At 27.7% G+C, this 22,914-nt stretch overlaps 2 protein-coding genes across 3 annotated transcripts; both read left to right on the top strand.

The window, feature by feature from the left end:
* The first annotated feature begins 3,686 nt into the window (after nt 1-3,686).
* Nucleotides 3,687-4,918, top strand: LOC135923244 (large ribosomal subunit protein eL13-like). Its single transcript, XM_065457891.1, has 5 exons — nt 3,687-3,882; nt 4,038-4,173; nt 4,223-4,396; nt 4,593-4,688; nt 4,734-4,918. The coding sequence occupies exons 1-5, from the start codon at nt 3,773-3,775 to the stop codon at nt 4,839-4,841; spliced, it is 624 nt and encodes a 207-aa protein (XP_065313963.1). The 5' UTR covers nt 3,687-3,772; the 3' UTR covers nt 4,842-4,918.
* A 10,230-nt stretch (nt 4,919-15,148) lies between these two features.
* LOC135923769 (kelch domain-containing protein 4-like) lies at nt 15,149-22,786 on the top strand. 2 transcript variants are annotated; one of them, XM_065458698.1, is made up of 11 exons: nt 15,149-15,257; nt 15,298-15,383; nt 15,425-15,503; nt 15,677-15,775; nt 16,279-16,415; nt 16,653-16,745; nt 18,731-18,950; nt 19,940-20,087; nt 20,397-20,588; nt 21,586-22,147; nt 22,422-22,786. In XM_065458698.1, exons 1-11 carry the CDS (start codon nt 15,150-15,152, stop codon nt 22,576-22,578), a joined length of 1,881 nt encoding a protein of 626 aa, XP_065314770.1. In that variant the 5' UTR covers nt 15,149; the 3' UTR covers nt 22,579-22,786. The 2 variants fall into 2 exon arrangements, with proteins under 2 accessions (XP_065314770.1, XP_065314772.1); XM_065458700.1 differs by lacking the exons at nt 15,149-15,257; nt 15,298-15,383 and having other exon boundaries at nt 15,492-15,510.
* Nucleotides 22,787-22,914: the final 128 nt, after the last annotated feature.

The following is a 22,914-nucleotide window of genomic DNA, read 5'->3' as shown; positions in this document are numbered from 1 at the left end:
TCACCACATAACTGCCTAAAAGTTTTTCCTTGTGTTTACATCTTTTTCACCTACCAATCTTTTCGAACTATCGCAGCATGCTTTACCCAAATAAATTAATTAAAGGATAAAAAATCATTTTTTTATTTGATTCATCATAATCAGCTGGTGTCTTGTATGCTATGTAGTTTCAAACTAACTTGTTTGTACTTTATGGCCCTTTTTAAAATTAGATTTCTCTCTTTGGGTTGAATTTTAAAAATTGATTCTATTAGAATTTTAGCCTTAATATTATTATGGAAGCCTGTAAATTTTACTAACAGATGGCAGAAAGATTTTGGCCTCTATTTTCCAAATCTCCAGGCTTATATTTTGGTTAAAATCTATGGTGGTGGTTTTTTAAAATCGATCCAAATCGAGCCTTACCATGATAACAAACCGTACATAGCAATTGTATTTGATAAATTTTATAAAGCCTCACCCTTTTATCGGAACGTTTCCCCTTGCCCTTACGTTCTCATTTGAAAAAGGTCTCTAAGTGGTCTCTTAGTATTTATCGTTTTTTTTAAATATAATTCATGTCATCTCATAAATTTTCATAATTTGAATACTAATTTTTAAAATTGCTAGATGTTTCATTGCGGTATGAGCTATCTAGTATAAGTTTGATTACCTAAAACCTTTATATCTCAAATATTTTACTTATGAATATTATTGTGAATCTGTTTATTCTCTTTATTTATTATTAAAAGCTAATTGATTATCTTTATAATGAATTCTAAAATAATGTTTAAAAATGTAAGGAGCAAAACTCGTCTTTCAAAAGGGAAAATTATTTTTTTTAAATAAATAAAACCCATAAAATATATCTAAATGATAATCAGGGGATTTATTGCAAGGAGAGCTCCGGAGGTATAATCCCCGTGTATATTTTTTGATTTTTAACCCTTTTTATAAATTTTGGAAGGGCTGAACTCCCCTGGCCAAAAATGATTAATATTTTCACAAGTTACAAATTTGAATCTCTTTTCTTTATAATATTCTTATAAAATTTAAAAATATGTGTTTTTTTCTTTTTCATATTTTTTTTGTAGCCGTATAAGATAGAAAAAAAAAGTTTTATTTATCAATATTTTTATTTAATATTTTATTATCAACTAAGATTAAAATTTTTAATTTTTCATTTATACAATATTTATGGATATTATTAGAAATTATCTTCAGGTTAATAAAATTTAGAAAATATTAATTATATTTAAAGAATAAAGGCTAATAAAAATTTAATAGTTAATGTATTAACAATTAACATTTATGTCAGATTTAAAAAAATTTAATTTATAACAGTGGTGTCAACTACAGGCAGCGGAACTCTCGATCTATTGAGATATTCTATAAATATGATATTATTGACCCATAGATGTATTTAATAAAATTTTATTTGAGAAATTTATAATTTCTATACATTGGATATTTAAAGTACAGGGGTAGATTCACTATCAGCAAGCAGTGGTAATATATGGCTCCATTTTCAACAGGTTTTAAGCTGACTAAAAAGGCTAAACCTAATCTAAGCGAAACTATTATCATAGCCTCAATTAAGGTTTAAACGAAAGATTACTCAATCTTGAAAAACAAAATACTCTTGCCTCAAAGATTAGGGAATTTTTTCGACTGTTAAGATCATAGGCATAGCCAGGATTTTCCTAAGTGGGATTAGGGAGGAATCAAAAAATTACTAGGGGCTTCGCCCTCAGACCCTGTTTTGGGCGGGCCTTCGGGCTGCTTTTGCCCGGCCTTCGGCCAGGTTACCTTAGTTTATATATAGTCATTAAATATGTTTACAAGTAGGAGGTTACTTTTAAATAAAAAAAAATAAGCCTGAAACAAATATGAAATAAATTTTTATTAGTTTATAAAAAATATAATAAATTACTTGTATATACATTAATATAAAATCATGGTAATAATTTCCAAACAAGTATAAAATATTTATTTAGAAAAAGTAAGTAGGCATATAGTTGATATTCCTCTATTATAAATTAGTTACAAAATATTAAGTAAAATTCCACTTTTACAGACATATTTGACAGTTCGAGAATATATTACAGTTAATATTTTAATAAATTATACTAACTAATCAATGCTGATAATAAATATAGCAACAATTTGCATTCAAATATTTAACGCAATCTATTTATTTTAAATAAAATATTAAAAATTAATCTTCATATTATTTATCTCACAATGTCTTTAAAAGATATTTTCTGATGTCCTTATCAATATTTTATATTCTGTAAAATATATAATTCGCTATATTGGTAAAAATTACTTGATTGTCATATGATAATTGATAAACGACATATAATATTCCACTGTTTGTATTGTCCTTTAATTTTTTAAATTAATTTATGATTTAATTTTATCAATAGTTTTATAATTATATTTTACTTTTATTAAGATAAACAAATTAAAATTACTCACTTTATAAAAAATTCTATTTGATATATTATATTATTAATAATTATAATACATTTCACTTTTGTCTTAAGACTTATCTTATATTCCATTTCTTAAAAAGCATTTTTGGGTCACTTTTTTTATATATAAATGCTTTTTTCCAAAAATGTATAAAATATGATGAATATTTTTATAAAAAATATTAACTTTTACATTCTTTCTTTCAAATTATTGTTAAAGTTATATGCATACATTTTTGGGGGTCAGGAAGTGGGGGAGGACTAAGGGGGATATTTTTTTATTAGCTTAAAATGATATTCACAAAAAAAAAAATTCTGAAGGGGGGGGGGGATTTCCCCTTGTCTTCGCTAGGCCTATGTGGAGCCTGCGAATTTATCATTAGATGATGGCCTAAGACAGATGGTTTAACTTCTGTGCCTTGGTCTGTAGATAAATCCTTAATTTGGGAATTCACATGCTTCTCTTCATCTCCAAAAAATTTAAATTCTGACCCGGTTGATATAGCCGGAAAAAAAACAATTAAATATTCCAAGTTATCAAATTATATTTTTTTTACCAATCGTTAGCTCTTCCCTTCGACATATGTCATGCGGAACTTTAAAATTTTTAAAAAATATGGGCAGCAAAATAAGAGCCCTTACATCATAACCTAAAGAATATTATTTTTTAAAACAAAATATAAAAATTGCAATTTTAAAATACTATGTTAATATTATTTTATATATTTTGGTAAAATTTTTAGAAAAGATAGAAATATTGTGGACATTTCTATTTCAAAAAATCTGCCAGACCCATGAAATGAAAGGGTTCCAGCGTTTCCGGTCCCGTCCCCCGCCTTAAGCGAGTGAATGGCTAGAAGATCTTATAATAGTTCTTCTATGAGGGCACCTCACTCCTTTTCTCGCGAAGAGCAATTCTGCCTTTCAACCCAGCGACACAGCAATAAGTCACTGGAATAATAGATGATGAGGTCTACTAATTTACTCTTTTTCATATACATTCGCACCGGAAAACCGAACTTAAAATTCTCACAAATGTTAATAAATATTATATATTAAACAGATTTATTACAATATTAAAACATTATATAAGCCTACAATATTTTGTGTCCACGTTATATATTATAAAAAGCTTTTTAAAATATAATCAATAAAATATTATATTGATAATTAAAAACTATTGAATTTTGATAATTACATTAATATTTCTTAACCGAACATCATTTAACACAAATCAAACTTTATATTCGCATCATTTCAACATTTTTCACGTGCTGGGCCACTTAAAAATATAAATCATAATAACTTAGGTAGATATGACGGGTAAGAGAAATAATATGATTCCAAATGGCCATTTCCATAAGGATTGGAAGAATATGGTTAAAACATGGTTTAACCAACCTATGAATAAAAAACGAAGACATAAGTAATTATTTTATTAAATTTACCAGCTTTATTGACCACTTGTTGATTATAAGTATTTACTGGTTGTACACAAAGCTTATATTAAATAATTATGGTTCGATATTTAACTTACATAAGATAAATATTTCATTATTTAATTAATATAATTTTATTTAGAAAGAGAACAGAAAAAGCTAGAAGATTAGCTCCAAGACCAGTTGCAGGACCGTTAAGGCCTGTTGTTAGGTGCCCTACTATTCGCTATAATAAAAAAATTAGACTTGGAAGAGGATTTTCTATTGAAGAATTGAAAGTTTATATTTTATTACAGTAAAATTCTGACCAAAATATATTAACTTAAGACTGCAAAAATACCTAAAAGATATGCCAGGACAATTGGTATAACAGTAGATCATAGGCGCAGGAATAGATCTGTTGAAGGCTTGCAAATCAATGTTCAGAGACTGAAGGAATATAAATCAAGGCTTATTTTGTTCCCATTAAATATGGCTAAACCGAAAAAAACTGATTCATCAGTAAAATTATTTGTTAAAAATTTTATTCATGGATTTGCATTGTTACAATTAGTTTCATTCAATACTTGTACACTATTAATTTTAGTCAAAATAATTAATAGATTCATTTATATAAATTAAATTAGTTTTCTAGTTTAATATATATTGTTATGGCAAAAAATTTACTTAGTAATATCTGAATTATTTTATAATAAAGCCTGAAGACCTAAAAATGGCTCTCCAACTGAAAGGTACAATTTTGCCAATCAAACATACAAATTTCAAAAAAGAAAAGGCCAGACTTATTACTGAAGTTAATAATTATATAATATGATTTATGGAATTATTTAAATTTTAGGAAGAAAAGGACTTTAAGGCATATGATACATTAAGAATGACTCGATCTGATGTGAAGTTAGCTGGAATAAGACAGAAAAAAGCCAAGGAAATGGAAGAAAAAAAATAAATACTTTAAAAATAATTACTATTATATAAAGGATATTATATTTATTTGCCTGATTAAAAAAAGATAATAAATTATGGTTTTCAAATTTTTAGATAAAAAAAACAATCACTTTCTATTAAAACATTTTTATAATTGAATTAAATATGCAGAAAAATTTGCAATCTTATGTATATAAATATGTTTTCCTTCAACTTTCCAAAAAATAATGATTGATCTTTCATAAAAAGTAGGACTCAACCAAAAGAAAAAATTTATTTGATATGAAAAACAAGCATTTTTGAAAAAATTTGTCAATTGACTTTGTACTCATTTGAGCTGATTTTTTAAATATATAATGTTTTAGCCAGAGAAATATTGCCTAAGCCTCAAGATTTACTTATAAATGTATAAAACTGTAAAATATATGAGCAAAATTTTCTTGCTTGTGTAATATTTATGGATAAGTTAACTATTTTTTAAATCAGTTCAAATGGAGATTGCATCCCTACCCACCCTTCAAGAGTACAAAGTCAGTTGACAAATTTTTTCAAAAATGTTTTAATAGGCAACTATTAGCCATTAAAATAACTATCCATTAATCATAAAAAATAGCTGCAACTATGGCCCAATTAAGTTTTAGCCAAATATTTTTGTATAAGCCTCAAGATTTGGCAAGTAGAAACCCAAACATTTCTGCCATGCCATCTATGAGCAAAATCACCAAGCCTACACAATACTATTTTAGTTATAATCTTAATCAGGCCGTTTAAAAATCGGGCTTTTAACAACACTAGTTCAGGGTTTGGAGACCAGAAAAATAATAACTTATAAAAATTAATTATAATATAATACAATTTAAAAATAATATTTCTATTTTAAAATTTTTATTCAATCGAATTATAATATCGTCATTAAGACTTCACTATTAAATTTTTTTTTCAAAAAGAAAATAGCTTGTACTATGAACCTTAAATTTTTAAGAAGGGTTTGAGTTCTCAACCTTGGTAATATCAATAAATATTACATGATGAAGGCGTTTTCACCCTCTGGTTGTGGATACAACAGAGTTATGCTTGGTTTTCCTCAAAATCTATCAAACTTTTAATTTAGGGGGAGAAAAAATGAGGAGCCCTTAAATTTGTGGGCAAGTCACATGAACTTGGGAAAAAGTCATTAAGAATATATTTAACTTCTCTTGAATATTTTAATCTTGATATTCTATTCTTGATAAATATCAATTTTATTTTATTACATAAATAATTTATTAGATCAATTAAATTACTTATCCGTAATTTAAGTTGATTATTTTTTATGGGGTGGCCTAATGGGTAAGATGTAGGCTTGGAAACACGAGCATGAACAAGGACGCGGGTTCAATCCTGGTAAGAACCATAAAAACTTTCAAGTTTTTCTTCGATGACTGATGTGTAAAGACATATGGTATGATGAATTTCGGAGCTTAGAGATGACACCCCGGTCACCGACAGGCCTGGACAGCCGGGTGCTAAGGATACCTGTCCAATAAACAAAATGAAGGACACAAATGAAAATATGAATATGAAAGCTAGGGCGTTCCCTCCATGCGACGCGCAGGGTGTAGACCTCCATCCTGTGAAAAATAAAGTAAAGGTCAAAGCAAAGAAGACAAGACTGGCAAGTTTGAATATTGGGACGCTTAAAGGTAAGACGAGAGAATTGGCATCAATGTTGAACAGGAGAAAAGTTGATATAGCGTGCATACAAGAGACGAAATGGAAAGGACAGAAAACTTTGATGATTGGAGATGGGTATAAATTGTACTATAATGGACTTGTTAGCAATAGGAACGGTGTCGGCATCATCCTCAGTCAAGATCTAACCTCCTCAGTTGTAGAAGTCAACAGGATCTCTGATAGACTAATGAAGATAAAACTCTGCATTGGTCAATCAATACTACACATCCTTTCAGTATATGCTCCTCAAACGGGTTGCAAGGAAGAAGAGAAAGATGACTTTAGAGCTATCCTTGATGAAGCTGTAATGGAAATCCCTAAGGATGACCTAGTCATAATTGGTGGTGACTTAAATGCGCATGTGGGGAAAGCAAGAGATAGCTACAAAAGGCATCATGGTGGTTTTGGATACGGAGAAAGAAATGATGAAGGAGAGCACGTACTGAAATTTGCGCAAGCCTTCGACCTTGCCTTAACCAACACCTACTATAGGAAAAAAGACAGTCATTTAATAACATATGAAAGTGGTACTAGGAAAACACAGATAGATTACATGCTAATCTCTCGCAGAAGATTAAAAGATGTAATAGACTGCAAAGTCATCCCAGGAGAAGATATCGCCGCGCAACACAAGCTACTAATCATGGATTTACAAATCTCAAATAAATCCACTCAAAATAAGATAAAACTGGAACCATGCATCAAATGGGGCAAATTAAAAACAATGACAGATGCCTTTGCAATCAATGCAAACATTGAAACAATAAATTGCTCACAAGTCAGTGAAAAAATCTGGACAGACCTTTCATCCAGATTAATAGACACTGCAAAATCGACGCTAGGCTTGACAAGAGGAGGCAACAAATCACACAAAGAACTATGGTGGTGGAATCAAGAGGTACAAACCACTATACAGGAGAAAAAAGCCCTTTATAAAATATGGTACAAATCCAAAAATGCAGATGACAAGTCAAGATACAAAAAATCCAAGAGATTAGCTACAAAGGCGGTGGCTAGGGCCAAATCTATGGCATACGATGACATGTACGAAGATCTACATACCAAAGAAGGGCAAAATAAAATATACAGATTAGCCAAACAGCGAGAAAAGAACTCTAGGGATATAAACGGAGCTCCGAAAGTAATCAAAAATAAAGATGGGAAATTGATAATAAAGGAAAAAGAAATAATGAATAGATGGAAAGAATATTTTCAGGAGCTTCTCAACTTTAATTCCCACATATTGCATCTCGACGAACACTCCCCTTGTCAAAACCTTGTACAACCTATAACAGAACAAGAAATAATCACATGCCTCAAGCATATGAAAAACAACAAAGCTAGGGGTCCAGACGATATTCCAATAGAAAGCCTTAAAGCACTAGGAGATGATGGAATACATCTCCTCACAAATCTGTACAATAAAATACTTGGAAATGAAGAGGTCCCCCAAAAATGGAGGCAGAGCTATCTAGTTCCTATCTTCAAAAATAAAGGGGATCCACACAATTGTCAAAATTACAGGGGCATAAAACTAATGTCACACTGTCTAAAACTATACGAAAAAATAATAGAAAAAAGATTAAGAGATATAATCGAAATAGGAGAGACACAGTTTGGCTTTATGCCTGGAAGATCAACAACCGATGCTATCCATGCAATTAGGCAAATGAGTGAAAAATACAGGGAAAAGAACAAAAAGCTACACATGGTCTTTCTCGATCTAGAAAAGGCCTTCGATAGAATCCCAAGAAAACTTATCTGGTGGGCGCTACGCCACAAAAAAGTTCCCGAAAAATATATAAGAATAATAGAGGATATGTATATGGGACATACAACAATGGTCCGTAGCACAACAGGTACTTCAGCAGGCTTCACAATAGCCGAAGGAGTTCATCAAGGGTCGGCTCTCAGCCCACTTCTCTTCATTACAGTAATAGATGTATTAGCACAGTCTATACCTCAAACAGTCCCGTGGAATATGATATTTGCAGATGATATTGTGATACTTGCCGAATCCAAGGATGAAATGAAAGAAAGGTTAGTGAATTGGATAAATATCCTAGAAACGCACGGATTAAAAGTAAATAGAGAAAAGACGGAGTATATGGTGATAGGAGGAGATGAAACGGAGAGTATTGATATAAATGATTGGCAGATATCCGCAATTGAAAGCTGCAAATATTTGGGCTCCACTATACAAACAAACGGCACAATAGAAAAAGAGATAAAGAATAAGATTAATCAAGGGTGGTTAAAGTGGAGATCTTTATCTGGAGTGCTATTTGACAAAAGAATCCCACACAAATTAAAGGGAAAAATTTACAGTTCCATAGTACAACCAACTATTCTATATAGTTCGGAAACATGGCCAACCAAAGAATCAGACGAGAGAAGTCTACAAACTATGGAGATGAGAATGCTGAGGATGATTGCTGGGGTAACAAGAAAGGATAAGGTGCGCAGTACAAGAATACTAAATAGTTTAAAGGTAGTGCCCATTAAGACTAAGTTAATGGTAAACAGACTTAGGTGGTATGGGCACACAATGAGAAGGCCTATGAACTACATAGGAAATAAAGTTGAAAGATTGGAAGTGATGGGCAAACGTAAAAGAGGAAGGCCAAAACTTCAATGGGGCCATAAAGTTAGAGCCAATATAAAGAAGTATAAAATAGATAAAAGAGATTGTACGAATAACATAAAGTGGAGAGAGATGTTGAAGGAGCTTACCACCAGAAAAGGTGAAAGCTAAAGAGAAAAAAAAAATTTTTTATGCTTAATAGAAATTTCCCAAATTATAAAACTTTTTTTAGGGATATAATGCTGAAAATATTTTTTTTTTAATTAGATGCTTAAAAGAATTAGCTTATTTAAATTTGATATGGGTGGCTGGGTAAGGAATTTTAGACTAAAGGGTGAGCGGTTATATTTTTTATAAAAACTTATGGCGGATGGGTTAATTTTTTTTAAAAATATTGGATGTGCTATCTTGTGGGCTAAAAACCCCTTATTGCAGACCTCTAGGATCCATATAGGCAGTGTAAATTTTTTTTAGTGCGAATAATTTTATTTAAAAAACAGCTTTAATTTAGAAATATAATAATTTATACAAGGTAAAAAAGAAAATATATTTAAAAAATACATGATCTCATGGTTTATAAATATATATTAATAATTATATGTAAAATATTAAATAACAATAAAGATATATTGTACATATTTTCTACAATAATTAAATTAGATATTATTTATAAATTTAATTTAATAATAAAATTTATACTGTTAAACGAATTAGATAGTTTTAAAATTTTAATTCTTTTTTATAATTTTTAAATTAAAGAAAAATCGTTTCATTTGGTAAATATAAATAGCATGGATCATGAAATGAAATATACGAGAAAATAAAGGTGATCGCTAATGTGTCTGGGATTGAAAGTTGTTAACCTAGAGTAGTTTCTAAATAGTCCAATCTCATATATTGATGCATCTAAGATTGAGGAATTTTATAAAATAAAATTTTTATATTCCCTATTGTTACACATTTATATTTCAATTAAAGGATAGATTTATTTTCACAATTTTATATTAAGAAGCTATTATTTTCTTTTGCTGGTTGAGTCCGAATACACTTGAAATGCGAGAGGATATTAAGAAAATCTCAGTTTTATTCTGATGATTTATCAGGATTGTATGATAAGTTACTCTGTCATGTATAATTTTGGTATAAAAATCTTAACCGAAAAGTGTACTCTTTGAGACAAAAAAAATATGTGTAATTGCATTTTAGATTCCCTGCCTAATATAAAAACATTGCTTTTTATTTTATTTACCTTATCGATTAGTACCTTCACTAATGAAAGGTCTTTCAACTTTGAAAAAGTTAACTTATTTAGGTAAGACAGGTGAAAACAGTATTAGCCATACTAAAAATTTATAAGGAGATTATTCTAGATAAAAATTTGATTCTAGATGAATTAGCCAAATCGAAGAGAAAAGTATACCTCTCTTTATAATTTCAAATCATATAATTGCCCAGTAGCGTAGCTACGAGGTGGGGATCGGGTTTAGACCCCCCCCTCCCCCAGAGCAAATTTTTTTTTTTAGATTATATGCTGAAAGACTCAAAAGTGACTTTATATCAAATAAATACCATGAATATTTATATTTTTCTGGTTTTGATCTTTGTGAAAGGATATTATATTACTATTAAAATTATTCTGGATTGTATTATTATAAAGTCATAGAGAAAAATCTATTAAATTATACTAACATATTATTGTTGCATTTATAAAAAATATATTCATTATCCCCAGAGAAAAAAAAAATTTGGATCATACGTTCAAAAAATACTTGTTTAAACATTATTCATGAAATCTCTAGTCTTGAGCAATATTTTAAAATTTTGAGTTAGCTGTTTAAATCGGCTCAAATCGAGCCTTTTAACAACACTAATTAAAATGATCAATAATTCTAGGACTTTTATATTATAAGAAAAACAAATATAATTTTAAAAGGGGGCCTGAGGGGCTTTTATATGTATGGACCCCCTCTGAGAAAAATTCTTAGCTACGCTACTGCTATCTACCATTTTTTTTGTTTTTTCCGATTAAAATCTTATATTTTTCTTTGTCGTAGCTATCTCTACAAAATTCGGTATGAAACGATTATAATAATTTATAGTTCTAGGAACGCTTGTTTTTCTGTCTTATTACTCGGTGTTCTCATGCTCGTAATCATATCAATATTCTCTAAAATAGGATAAATTTAATTCCCCTTATTACATGTCCTAGTGCATTACTTTCTTTTCTCCAAAAACACTTTTTTCATATTAGCTCTTAGACCATTTTCTTAGCTTATATCTAACACTTTAATTAATCTAATATTATGCTCTTGTTCTGTTAACCTGATATCAAAACGTCATCTAAATAATATATCATTCCACTTAATGTGCCCATGTTCTTTGAAATCTGATTTTAACCCAAAAGACAATCTGCAGAATGCAAGCAATGTCTCGTAATGGTTAATATCTTACTAGCTTTCTCATTCACCTTAATTAAAAGAAGGCATTATAAAAATCTATTTTCGAAAAATTGTTGCTCCCTTTAGATTCATTTTCTTATAGGGACAAATAGTGTGCCCATACACTATCAACTGTTGTCTTATTATAGCTTCTTTAAGCCATTTGTCTAGTACTTTATCTCTTTACTCTATTCTAAAAAAGTAAACTTCTTATGTCACAAAATTTAGGCAAGTAATCTTCCACTTATCTTACATCTACCTCAAGATCTTTTTGAGTGCCTTATTAATCTTAAAAAACAATATACTCTTTATTTCACTGCAGAACATATCCTCAATTATATCAGATTCTACTTTATAATTAATTATTTGTTAAATATTGTTTAATTTCTAAACTAAAGACCAGCAATTATAATCAGCACCTATATTCTTGTTAAAACGAATGTTCATTTTCTATTATTGTTATTTTAATCCACGGGCATTCTTCTCTTTATTATCTCTTATAATTCAATTTTACAAACAATGTCTTTTTCAATTTCTCTTCCAATAATATTTCCATCTTTAAAAATATTTTTATTACACATTTTAAATTAATTATATCTTCATTTTTACCTAAATTTATATTGTTATTAAAAAATCAGGCATACTATTAATTTTATTATTTATAGCCTTATTTCTAATCTCATTTAGCTATTTATTACATTTCCCTTGTAAATTCCGTCCTTGTCCGCATTTTGAGAACTTCAAACTATTATCAAATCCTTTCTAATTCGTATACACGTGACTATTATGTCCAAATTTCGCGCCCTTTAGATGCATTGTTAACTCGCATTGTCACTACATGTGTCTGTGCTCCATAACTATAACAAATAATCGGTTTGTAAAAATTGATCTGTCTTGTCTTATTTATCTCCTATAATACTCTTAATTTTTTATAATTCTCTATTTTTTATCTTTATATTAATGACATATTGCTTTATATTCGCAGTATTCCATTCTATTGTTATTTCCAATACAATAAAATTATCACGAAAGTAATATTATCATTATGTCATCTAGTAATAAACTCTACATATTTATTTGCCTAATATACATTATAATGTGCTCGCTCAACAAGAATCTAATTATAAATAATTTAAATACTCTTATAAAATTAATTGAATATAAAAAATTAATAAGCATAACACTATGTAGATGAATCTTTTTATTTTAATAATAGATACCAGCTAAGATCTTATAAGTCTCAAAATTAATTCCTACCAAATTATTTTATACTTCCCTTCCCATTACGATTAATATAATCTAGACCACTCATAGGCGTAGCCAGGATTTTCCTAAGAGGAGGGGGAATTAAAAAATTACTGAGGGCTTCGCCCCAAAACCCCCTTTGGGTTACCTTAGTCGATATATAGTCATAAAATATTTTTACAAGATATGAAGTTAATTTTAATAAAAAAAATAAGAAACAAATTTGAAATATATAATTTATTAGTGTATATAAAATATAATAAATTACTTGTATATACATTAATGTAAATGCATGGTAATAATTTATTTCAAAAAAGTATAAGAAATTTATTTAGAAAAAGTAAGTAGGCATATAGTTGATATTCCTCTATTATATAGAATTAGTTACAAAATACTAGGTAAAATTCCACTTACACAGACATATTTGATAGTTATAGAATATATTACAGTTAATATTTTAACAAATTTTACTAATCAATGCTCTTGATAATAAATATAGCAACAATTTGCATTTAATTATTTAACTCCATCTATATATCTTAAATAAAATATTAAAAATTAATCTTCATATTATTTATCCCACAATATCTTTAAAAGATATTTTCTGATGTCCTTATCAATATTTTATAGTTTCTGTAAAATATATGATTCGCTATATTGATAAAAATTACTTGATTGTCATATGATAATTGATAAAAATAGATAGTAAATCGACATATAATATTCCACTGTTTGTATTGTCCTTTAATTTTTTTATTTATATGAATTAATTTTATCATTAGTTTTATAAGATAAATAAATTAAAACTACTCACTTTATAAAAAATTATATTTGATATATTATATTATTTAGTAATTTTATGGATCTATTATTAATAATTATATTACATTTCACTTTTGTCTTAAGACTTATCTTATATTCCATTTCTTAAAAAGCATTTTTGGTTCACTTTTTTTTATATATAAATGCTTTTTTTCTAAAAATGTATAACTATTGATGAATATTTTTATAAAAAATATTAACTTTTACATTCTTTCTTTCAAATTATTGTTTAAGTGCATACATTTTTGCGGGTCAATGAGTGGGGGGAGGACTAAGGGGGATATTTTTTATTAGCTTAAAATGATATTCAGGAAAAGTAATAAATTTCTGAAAGGAGGGGGGAGGGGAATTTCCCCTAGCCCCCCCCCCCCTGGCTACCCCTTTGTGACCACTAATTTATACTATTACACAATTGCTTAAATTTTAATTCTTTGTATTATTTTATCGAATTTTTTCCATATTTTTAAATATAATTTGAGCGCTGGTTAGAATCTCATATTTCCTTATTGCTTTGTTTTCCAAAAGGCTACAGGGAATCAGACATTTACAATTGTTATTAGCACATTTTTTCGGGGATGTTAAGATTTTAATATCAAATTTTATAAATGGGTAAGTCTTCTATACTCAGTATTAAATGTGCATATGAATACTCATATACTATAAGTCACAAATGATAGTCTGCTAATGAAATTTATATAAGCCTTAATATGCTCATTTTGAATTTAAATGCTGACACCCAAATTAGTAGCAGATTAAGCAAAAAGTCTTATTCATTTAAATATTATGAGAATTTCAATTTTTAATGTTTTACAATAATATTATATATCATTATTGTTTTACTACTTTCCACGTTAGTTTTCCCAAATTTGACCCAAAATACCTATTATTATTATTATCATTTTTGACAAACTTATCTCTTTTTCTAAACTATAATGATTGGATTATTTGATTCCTGAGAAATGAAGGAAGATAAGATATCTGTAAATAAAGGGATTTGATTTTTTATGGGCATGGGAAAAGCAATAAAATAATTTAAAATTCAATTTTATTTTATTGTAAAATTTTTTAGTATAAATACCAATTTTGTTAAAAAGCTGGATTTTTTAAAACTGCCCGATTAAAATTTTAGCTAAAATAATATTATGTATGCATGGAGATTTGGCAAATAGATATCTAAGCATTTCTGCTAGCTATGTGCAAAATCTCTATGACATAATATATTTTGGTTATAATCTATCTCGGACCGTTTTTTAAAATCACCCCGAATTGGGCACTTTAACAACGCAAATAAATACACAGCTATAATGGGAATGCAATATTTGCTATTTTTTTATTCATTGAGAAAACGAATTTAAAACAAATCAAAGGTGTGTTATTTTATAAAGCAATTTCTTCGTAACCACCTCCTCCTCCTAGCCCTGATGTTACGTATATGTTTAGCCCTAGCCAGAAATATTAAAGCATTCAATGATTATAAAAAATAACCCAATTATTCAAACATTCATAAAATTTGTTTTTAAATTTTGGCATGGGTAAAAAACGAAAAAACAAAGAGGCTAAACAAGAACGTTTAAATGCTAAAGAAGAAAAGTTATTAGATAGAAAATTAAACAAAGAAATCAAAAATGCGGGAGAAGTATATATTTTACAGATATTTATGATATGTTTCTTAAAAGGAAAATATAGAAAGTATTATTTTAAAACATCTTAATGATACACCAAAAATTTTTAAAATTGAAAACATAACATATCCATCTCCCAGGTAAATATTAAGGCGATTAATTTGTATATATATATCCACAGAACCAATTCAACTTTTATTTCACATCCAAATAAAGAAATTATATACTTATTTGGAGGTGAATATGACAACGGAAAAGAAGTAAAATGTTAGTTTTATATATCTCTAAATTATATTTGTAATTATTTTTTAATTATAATTAACATTTTATTAAAATCATATAATAATTGTTTATGTCTGAATTTTTTTTTAAAATCATTTAATTATACTCTTTCACTTTCATGCATATATTATAATATTTTAAAAATTTCAAGGTGACATTTTACAATGATTTTTTTTATTACACACCACACAAAAATGAATGGTTTCAAATATTCTGTGAAATAATGCCTCCACCACGATCTTCACATCAAGTAATTTTTTTATATTAAGTTTCATTGACATAATACAATATGTCCATATGATTATAAGAAGATTAATCCCTCATACTTAACCATTATTTTCTAAGAAATGGGAGGCGTTTGGGCAGTACTTCTCTTTATAAATATTATTTGAAAGGTCTTTTAAATAAATATATTTTCTGAAAATTAAATTGAAATTATTAAGTTATACTTGTTAAAAAAATGTTTTTAGTGACATTATATTTATTTTGGAAGAGAGGGAGATATATAGGCCTCACTTTTTTATTCCAGGGAATTTTAATTATGGGGATGATCATAAAAATGATATTAAAAGATAAATTATATTTTTTTAAATTTGTTTTAATGTATATATTTTAATAACTCAAAATATATCCTTATTAATTAATTGCAGTATAGTGTGTTTTGAAATAAAGGACCAATTTTGAGAAATTTTTACTAGTGGTCATCATATTTGGATTCTCTTTATATACAATAACTAGCTAAATATTTTATAGATGGTGAGCTTCGCTCATTCAGGTGGGCAATTATGGCTATTTGGAGGGGAATTTATAACTAAATCTCATGTTCAAATCCATCATTACAACGATCTTTGGCTTTTCGATATAATTCAACAAAAATGGGAAAAGATAGAGTTTTCATTTTTAAAATTAAAAATACTTAATTTCATTAAAAATTAAACCTATTAAAAAATTATCAGTTGAAGTAAGAATTTGTAAAATTAAGGTAAACCCATTTTTGATAGCAAAATATTTTAGATATCAACTCATAAGATCTAAACAAATTTTTTTAAAATAAAATATATCAAGAGATAAAGTATTAAAAAATGCATATCGTTTTATACATTAAAATTGATTATTTATTATATTAGTTCACCCAGAGCGCCCTCACCCAGGAGTGGACACAGGATGGTTGCTTTCAAAAAAATTATCGTTTTATTTGGAGGATTCTTTAACAACGAAAAGTTTCAATATTAAATTGAATTTTTTTTAACACCATATAAATTGTAAATAATAATTTTATAATTTTTGGGAGTAATTATTTTATACCGAAATGAATATTTAAGTTAACAATGTCTAAAATAATGTATTGAAAATATATTTTAAAAAAAACTATGAAAAACATATTAACCAGTTTTATCTAAAATTTAAACTCCCACCTCATTTGAAAAAAAATGATACAATTGTTTTATACGGTTTAAAAAAAATACAAATTTGAGCCATTTAAGATATCCCGAAGAAGTACTCTAGCTTAAAAATAACCGACAATTAATACCTAATTGGACAACTATAATATGGAAATTTTGTAATATGAACGAAAGAGCGCATTATTAATATTCTATTATATTATTCTTTTCATTATTTATTAGCTTGAGAATTAGATTATTCTAACTCCACTTTTTTTTATTTCAGGAGAAGAATTTAAAAAATCAAGTTTATATTATTTTCGATAGGATATTTAACCTTATATTGGCTATAATTTGCCTTATTTTATATTTCAAATTTTTCTTTATATATATAATTGTATAATTATAAAAATTTGATTTATGTAAAAAAAGTCACTTTTGACAAAAAGTGGATATAGAATAAGCTAATTCTCAGGCGGCGATTTGTAGAAATAATAAAATTAACCATTTGTATCAGATTCGAATAATTTGGTTTTTTTAAAAATAATATATTTTAACTAATTCATACGAAAATACTTTGATAGAAAATTTTATTTTTTATTTCACAAAATTTTAAACGGAAAAAATTATTATAAAAATTGGTGATATTCGATCAAGTTTTTAACGAAATTAAAATGCATATTAATCTAATTTATAATGCTAAGCTAATGGAAAGTAGTTTTTCTTATTATTTTCTAAAGCATACTATTTTTTGACAACAAATTAGTTCCAACTAAGTCAATGTACCTTGTTAATGATATCACTTGTCGGATTAAAAGGTTATCGATACAATGATTAAATTATATTTAAAAAGGAACATATCAATAATTATTCCGAAAAATATGATTCGAATATTCAAAGAATTCCATTCGAAGAATTATTTATTCTTATTCGAACAAAATGTACTATTCGTACTCGTTACTATTCAATTCAAATTAGTCAGAATTAATTGAATATTCGATTCTTTTTTGGTCTTTCTATGTATATTGATTATATTATTCTTTCACAAACAAGTATTCTTATAATTTAACTTTTTGGGTAACCACGCACTAGGACCCTGCAATTTCGGTTGGGCTAGGGCTTAAAATTTAAAAAAAAATGTGAAATAAGTAGAAACAGACAACAAGGATTACACTCCCCTAAACCAATGACAATTTAATCACCCTCCTCAGAATTTTTACCTCCTATCCTAAATCTTACTACCATATCAAAATTAGCAAAAAAAGAAAATCAAAATAAAAACAACCCCCCCCCCCCCTATCCCTCCAATTTTATTCAAATGATGATAGCGTACTTCCCTCTAATCACAATGATCACCTTTCATCTGAGAGTAGAGGTCAAAATTTTAAGCCCAAATTTGAAAAAAATGACATTTTCGACCCCGACTCAGTATTTTTTATTTCTGATTATCTTATGCCCCGCCCGGAATTTTTAAGATTTATTTTGAATAATTTAGGCTATATTTTGTAAATTGTTTCAAAAAAAAATTGATATGACAGTAAATGAATATTAATCACCTCATTATAATATTTTTTTCAATGGATTTATTTGTATAATTGTACCGGTTTTTTATATTTTCAAGCTAGACTCTTTCAAAGAATACCATTTTTTTAATCGGTCCTTGAAACCTGCGATAAAAAAGCACTAATTTAAATATTTTTTAAAATAAAATTTATTTTCGGATCTGGCTCGAAGTGTAAAAATAAAAATACTGGCTGGACCGGGCTTAAAGATTCAATTTGACAGAGCGCTAATCACACCTATATTTCGTTTTCTTTAATCAGGTACTGTCAATACTTTAACGATCTTTACTTGTTCCACACCGAAAACAGGGTTTGGATGAATATAGATATCAAAAATCAGAAAGGCATACCTCCCTCGCCTCGTTCGGCTTTTCACTTCTTACCGTACAAAATCACTGATAATAAATTAAAAAATATTACGTCTCTCGATTCGTCATCGACGCTCGATGAAAAGACATCTAAACAACGCGAAACAAATAAGGTTTAAGAAAAATAAAGGAAAACAACAAAATTTTATATAGGTTGCTTCCAAACTTGATTACTTTGTGTCCAAAATATCAAAAAATTTGATTAGCACACTTTTGAAGCTATTAAAAAAGAAGGTATAAGCTTTTTTTTAAAAAAATATATAAATAAAAACATGTTAATTTCAAAAAATTTCAAAATTTTATTAAAATATTAAAACTTTTCGAATTTTTTTAAAAAAATTTGGACATAGGCTTATGAAAAAGAAGAATTATTACTAAATTAGTTAAACTATCGATTGAATAGAAAAGAGAGGGATATAAGTTTATTAAGAGTTAAAAAAAGGAGCTTACAATAGCTATTTTTTAAAAGTTTTAAAAGTTATTTTACCCAGTTACTCGTTAAATCCTAAAAAAAAAGTAACCAACTTAATTTACAAAAATAACTATTTGCATTGCAAATTACTTTATAAATAATTAACCCATCAGGTTAAAATATAATCTTATTAATTTATAAAGTTAAATACAATATAAACAAAAACTAATTGCACTACCATTGAACAAAAAAATATAATGATTATAATATATATTTGCACCGAAAAGATATAAAAATAAATCACACAAATATAATATTTATTTTTCATAAAAATTTGACCTAATCTTCCCTAGAATAAACAAACGTTCTACAGGTACAGGACCGCTTTATGTAAATGCGGCATTATAAATAGCCAGTGATTTTAAATTTGGAAAATCATCAAATAAAGATAATAAAAGCTATGTATATTTATCAAATATTAAAAAGTAACGATACTGGTTGCATTTTCAATTACTTATTCGCAGGAATGTGACTAATTACTTTAACAACACTGCTATTTCTTACATCTAAAATATGTCGTATTTAAAAAACGGTAATCAAGTCAGGATTAATGCCATTTAAAAATAAAAAGACAAAATAATACGTCTGAACATAGCCTTTAAAAAAATACTTTTAAAACATTGGGAACAGGACACAGATGAAAATGAGGGTATTTTGCTCTTTTGGGGCTACACCGTGAATTACGGGAAAGGAAGTTCAACCGAAAATAAGAAAAATTTGGAAGTGGGGACCGGTCAAAATTTAATCGATATGTACAAATTGGTTCCGGATTTAAAGAGTAAAGATATTATTTTTTTTAAAAAAAGGGAAATGAAATTGTATATTTTTTTAAAAAAAATTTTTCATTTATAATTTTCTCCTATATACGTGGGAAATAAATTTAAAATATATTTAAATTTATTAGTTTATCTTCAACAGATTAATCGACATTCAATGCCCATCTAAGAATTATTTTATTTCTGGTTCCTATAAATTTTTGAAGAGAATATCCGGTCCCGGTTCAGATATTTAAAAATCGGCGGGTCTAAAAAGGGAACCGGATTTGATACATTTCCACTCAGTTATAAAATAAATTTTATTTTATCAGACATCGACAAAAATACAGCCATACCAATGGTATGGAGATGGACCGCGGTTAAGCAAAAGATGGGTGGATGTCTGCACAAAGATCAAAGTCTTTTTCAGAGATGCGGGGCCGTGTCTGTTAATTATGGAACCGATAGAGTATTGCTGTTCGGGGGTGTTTTTGACAAGGAACAAACGGAAGAACTTATATGTGGTTTTAGAATTATTATTATTTTTTTAAAAATTAATATTTTGAATGTTTCATTTTATTTTTTAAGCAGGATAGCCATTTATATTTCTTCAAACATTTTTCATAGATATATGGCTACCAACAAAATCAGAATTTGGAATCTGAACTAAAAATGGTTCCGGTTACTAAAATTTTGAAAAAGTTCCGCCTCCTAAATTTGACACGGTTCCGGGTTCTAACAAAGTCTATTTATTCAAAAAAAATTTAAATAATAAATAAGCCCTTTAAAATGAGTGACACAACTTTTTAAACATAATATAAATTACAGATTTGTTAGAAATGGCTTCTTGAAAATTTTTATATGGGTTCTGGTTCCCATAAATTATAGAAGATAGTAGGGCTCTAGTTCCGGTTTCTAAACTCTGCTTAAAATATAACTTATGTCTGATTTGATGCATTTAGACGAGTTTTTCAGATTGTTTTTTTAAAATATTTTTAAATTATAGCACGCTAGACCCTACTTCTTAAAAATTATTGATATCATTTTGGGTAAAACGTGTATAATGGATGAAGCCAGAAAACTTAATATTTAAAAATACATTATGTTGTGTTAAGAATGATTTATCAGCCCACATCACACAACTGAAAGGTTATTATAGTGATCTTGAAACAGATTTTCTTAAGTGAATTTTTTCTTATGATTTACAGATTTCTTGACACCTTTTTGTACATTTAATTTTCGATTTGAAATCTTTTTAGGAAAAAAATGACTTTAAGTTGGGGGTGATTATACTAAAATCTTGATGCTTTCTTATAATTTGCAAAAATCTAAATTTCAAAATGTGTAGATTTTTTAAAAAAAATAGGACAAGTTTTAAATAAAATTTTTATAAAAATAAGATTTGGAAAGTAAAAATGTTTTTATAATATAAAAAAAAATGCTTTGTGTCTCAATTTTGCACGATATAAATTATAATAATATATTATATTATCTTAATAAATCTTAAAAAATATTTATAAGAAAGCGTTTTCTACAACGACATATACCAATTCGACGTATCTTCCTCTACATGGGTACCTTTCCCCATCCTCAAACGACACATCAATGACCCTACCTCATATTCTAATACTGCTATCGCTCAACTATCCAAAGAAAGCGAATCTTTACCTTTCAGCTTGAAACGGGTCAAATTATTACCGAAAACGGGAGAAAACGGAAGATTTATTTCGGACGAAGAAGATCTTGACGAAGAGTTTGACTCCGTAAATTTAACATCGAACCACGGAGATTTAAATAATACAAATAGCATCCAAAATAGTATTACTAATAATGTAGACGAAAAAAAAGATATTTCCGATAGGTGTGATCACGTAAGACCTGGTCCGAGGATGAAATCTTGCGCAACTGTCTTACGTACTTCTGCAGGACAACTGACCCTTTTCTTACTTGGGGGAATGATTGAAGCGAGCGCCATATTGGAACTCGATGAGGATACAGGAGGAAAAAACAAAAAAGGAGATAGTGATAGGACGCTTATATTGGACGATTTTTATAAGCTGGATTTGAACGTGGGAAACAAAGGGTTTATCTTCTAGTTATTTCTTTATTCTTTTTTGAATCCCCCCCCTTCCTCCGGCGATCTTAGAATTCATTAGATATTTAATAAATTAATATCTCGAAATGATAATAATTCTCCAAAGTTTTATTTAAATGATTGCATAAACAAAAAATTTGATTAGAAAAAGTATTTTCCTTAGTTTTAGGAATAAAAAAATTTTTAATCGATGGATTTTTGAATATTTTATTACAATTAAATTTTATCCATAATTATTCTCACTCATTTGTTAAACTTAAAGGCGAAAAAAGAAAGGTACTCAGAGGATAGAAAGATGTTGGGTACAAATTCACGCTGGTTCTGGCTCGAATAGGATAGGAGATTTCTATTCTTCCCAATCTTCTTCAGATTCTCTTTCAGGTGAAGATGACTCATTTACTGATCTTGATTCTAGTTAATGAATGCCAGTCCAGTTAGATAATTTGTTTAAAAAAAATCACTGAAAGGATTATTTTTAAAAATTCTTTATATTCCTCATATATTGAAAACTCGATATTATATTTAAATTTTATATTGAATTGATTCATATGATTTTTAACCAGAAACTAATCCTATGTGATTTGATTCATATGATTTTTAACCAGAAACTAATCCTATGTGATTTGATCCGACGAAGATATTTTTAGTGAATTTTTTGATATGTATTGTTAAATGTAATCAATCAATTATATAATTTAATATCTGTTATTTATAAATAAAAATGAATTCTCTTCATTGATGGCTTTTTTAATATT

The sequence above is a fragment of the Gordionus sp. m RMFG-2023 genome, chromosome 2 (genome assembly GCF_954871325.1).
Source record: "Gordionus sp. m RMFG-2023 chromosome 2, tfGorSpeb1-WG-v2, whole genome shotgun sequence".
In the NCBI taxonomy this organism is placed as follows: domain Eukaryota; kingdom Metazoa; phylum Nematomorpha; class Gordioida; order Chordodea; family Parachordodidae; genus Gordionus; species Gordionus sp. m RMFG-2023.
Note: the sequence above shows the minus strand (reverse complement) of the source record. Positions and strands in the feature narration are given on the sequence as shown.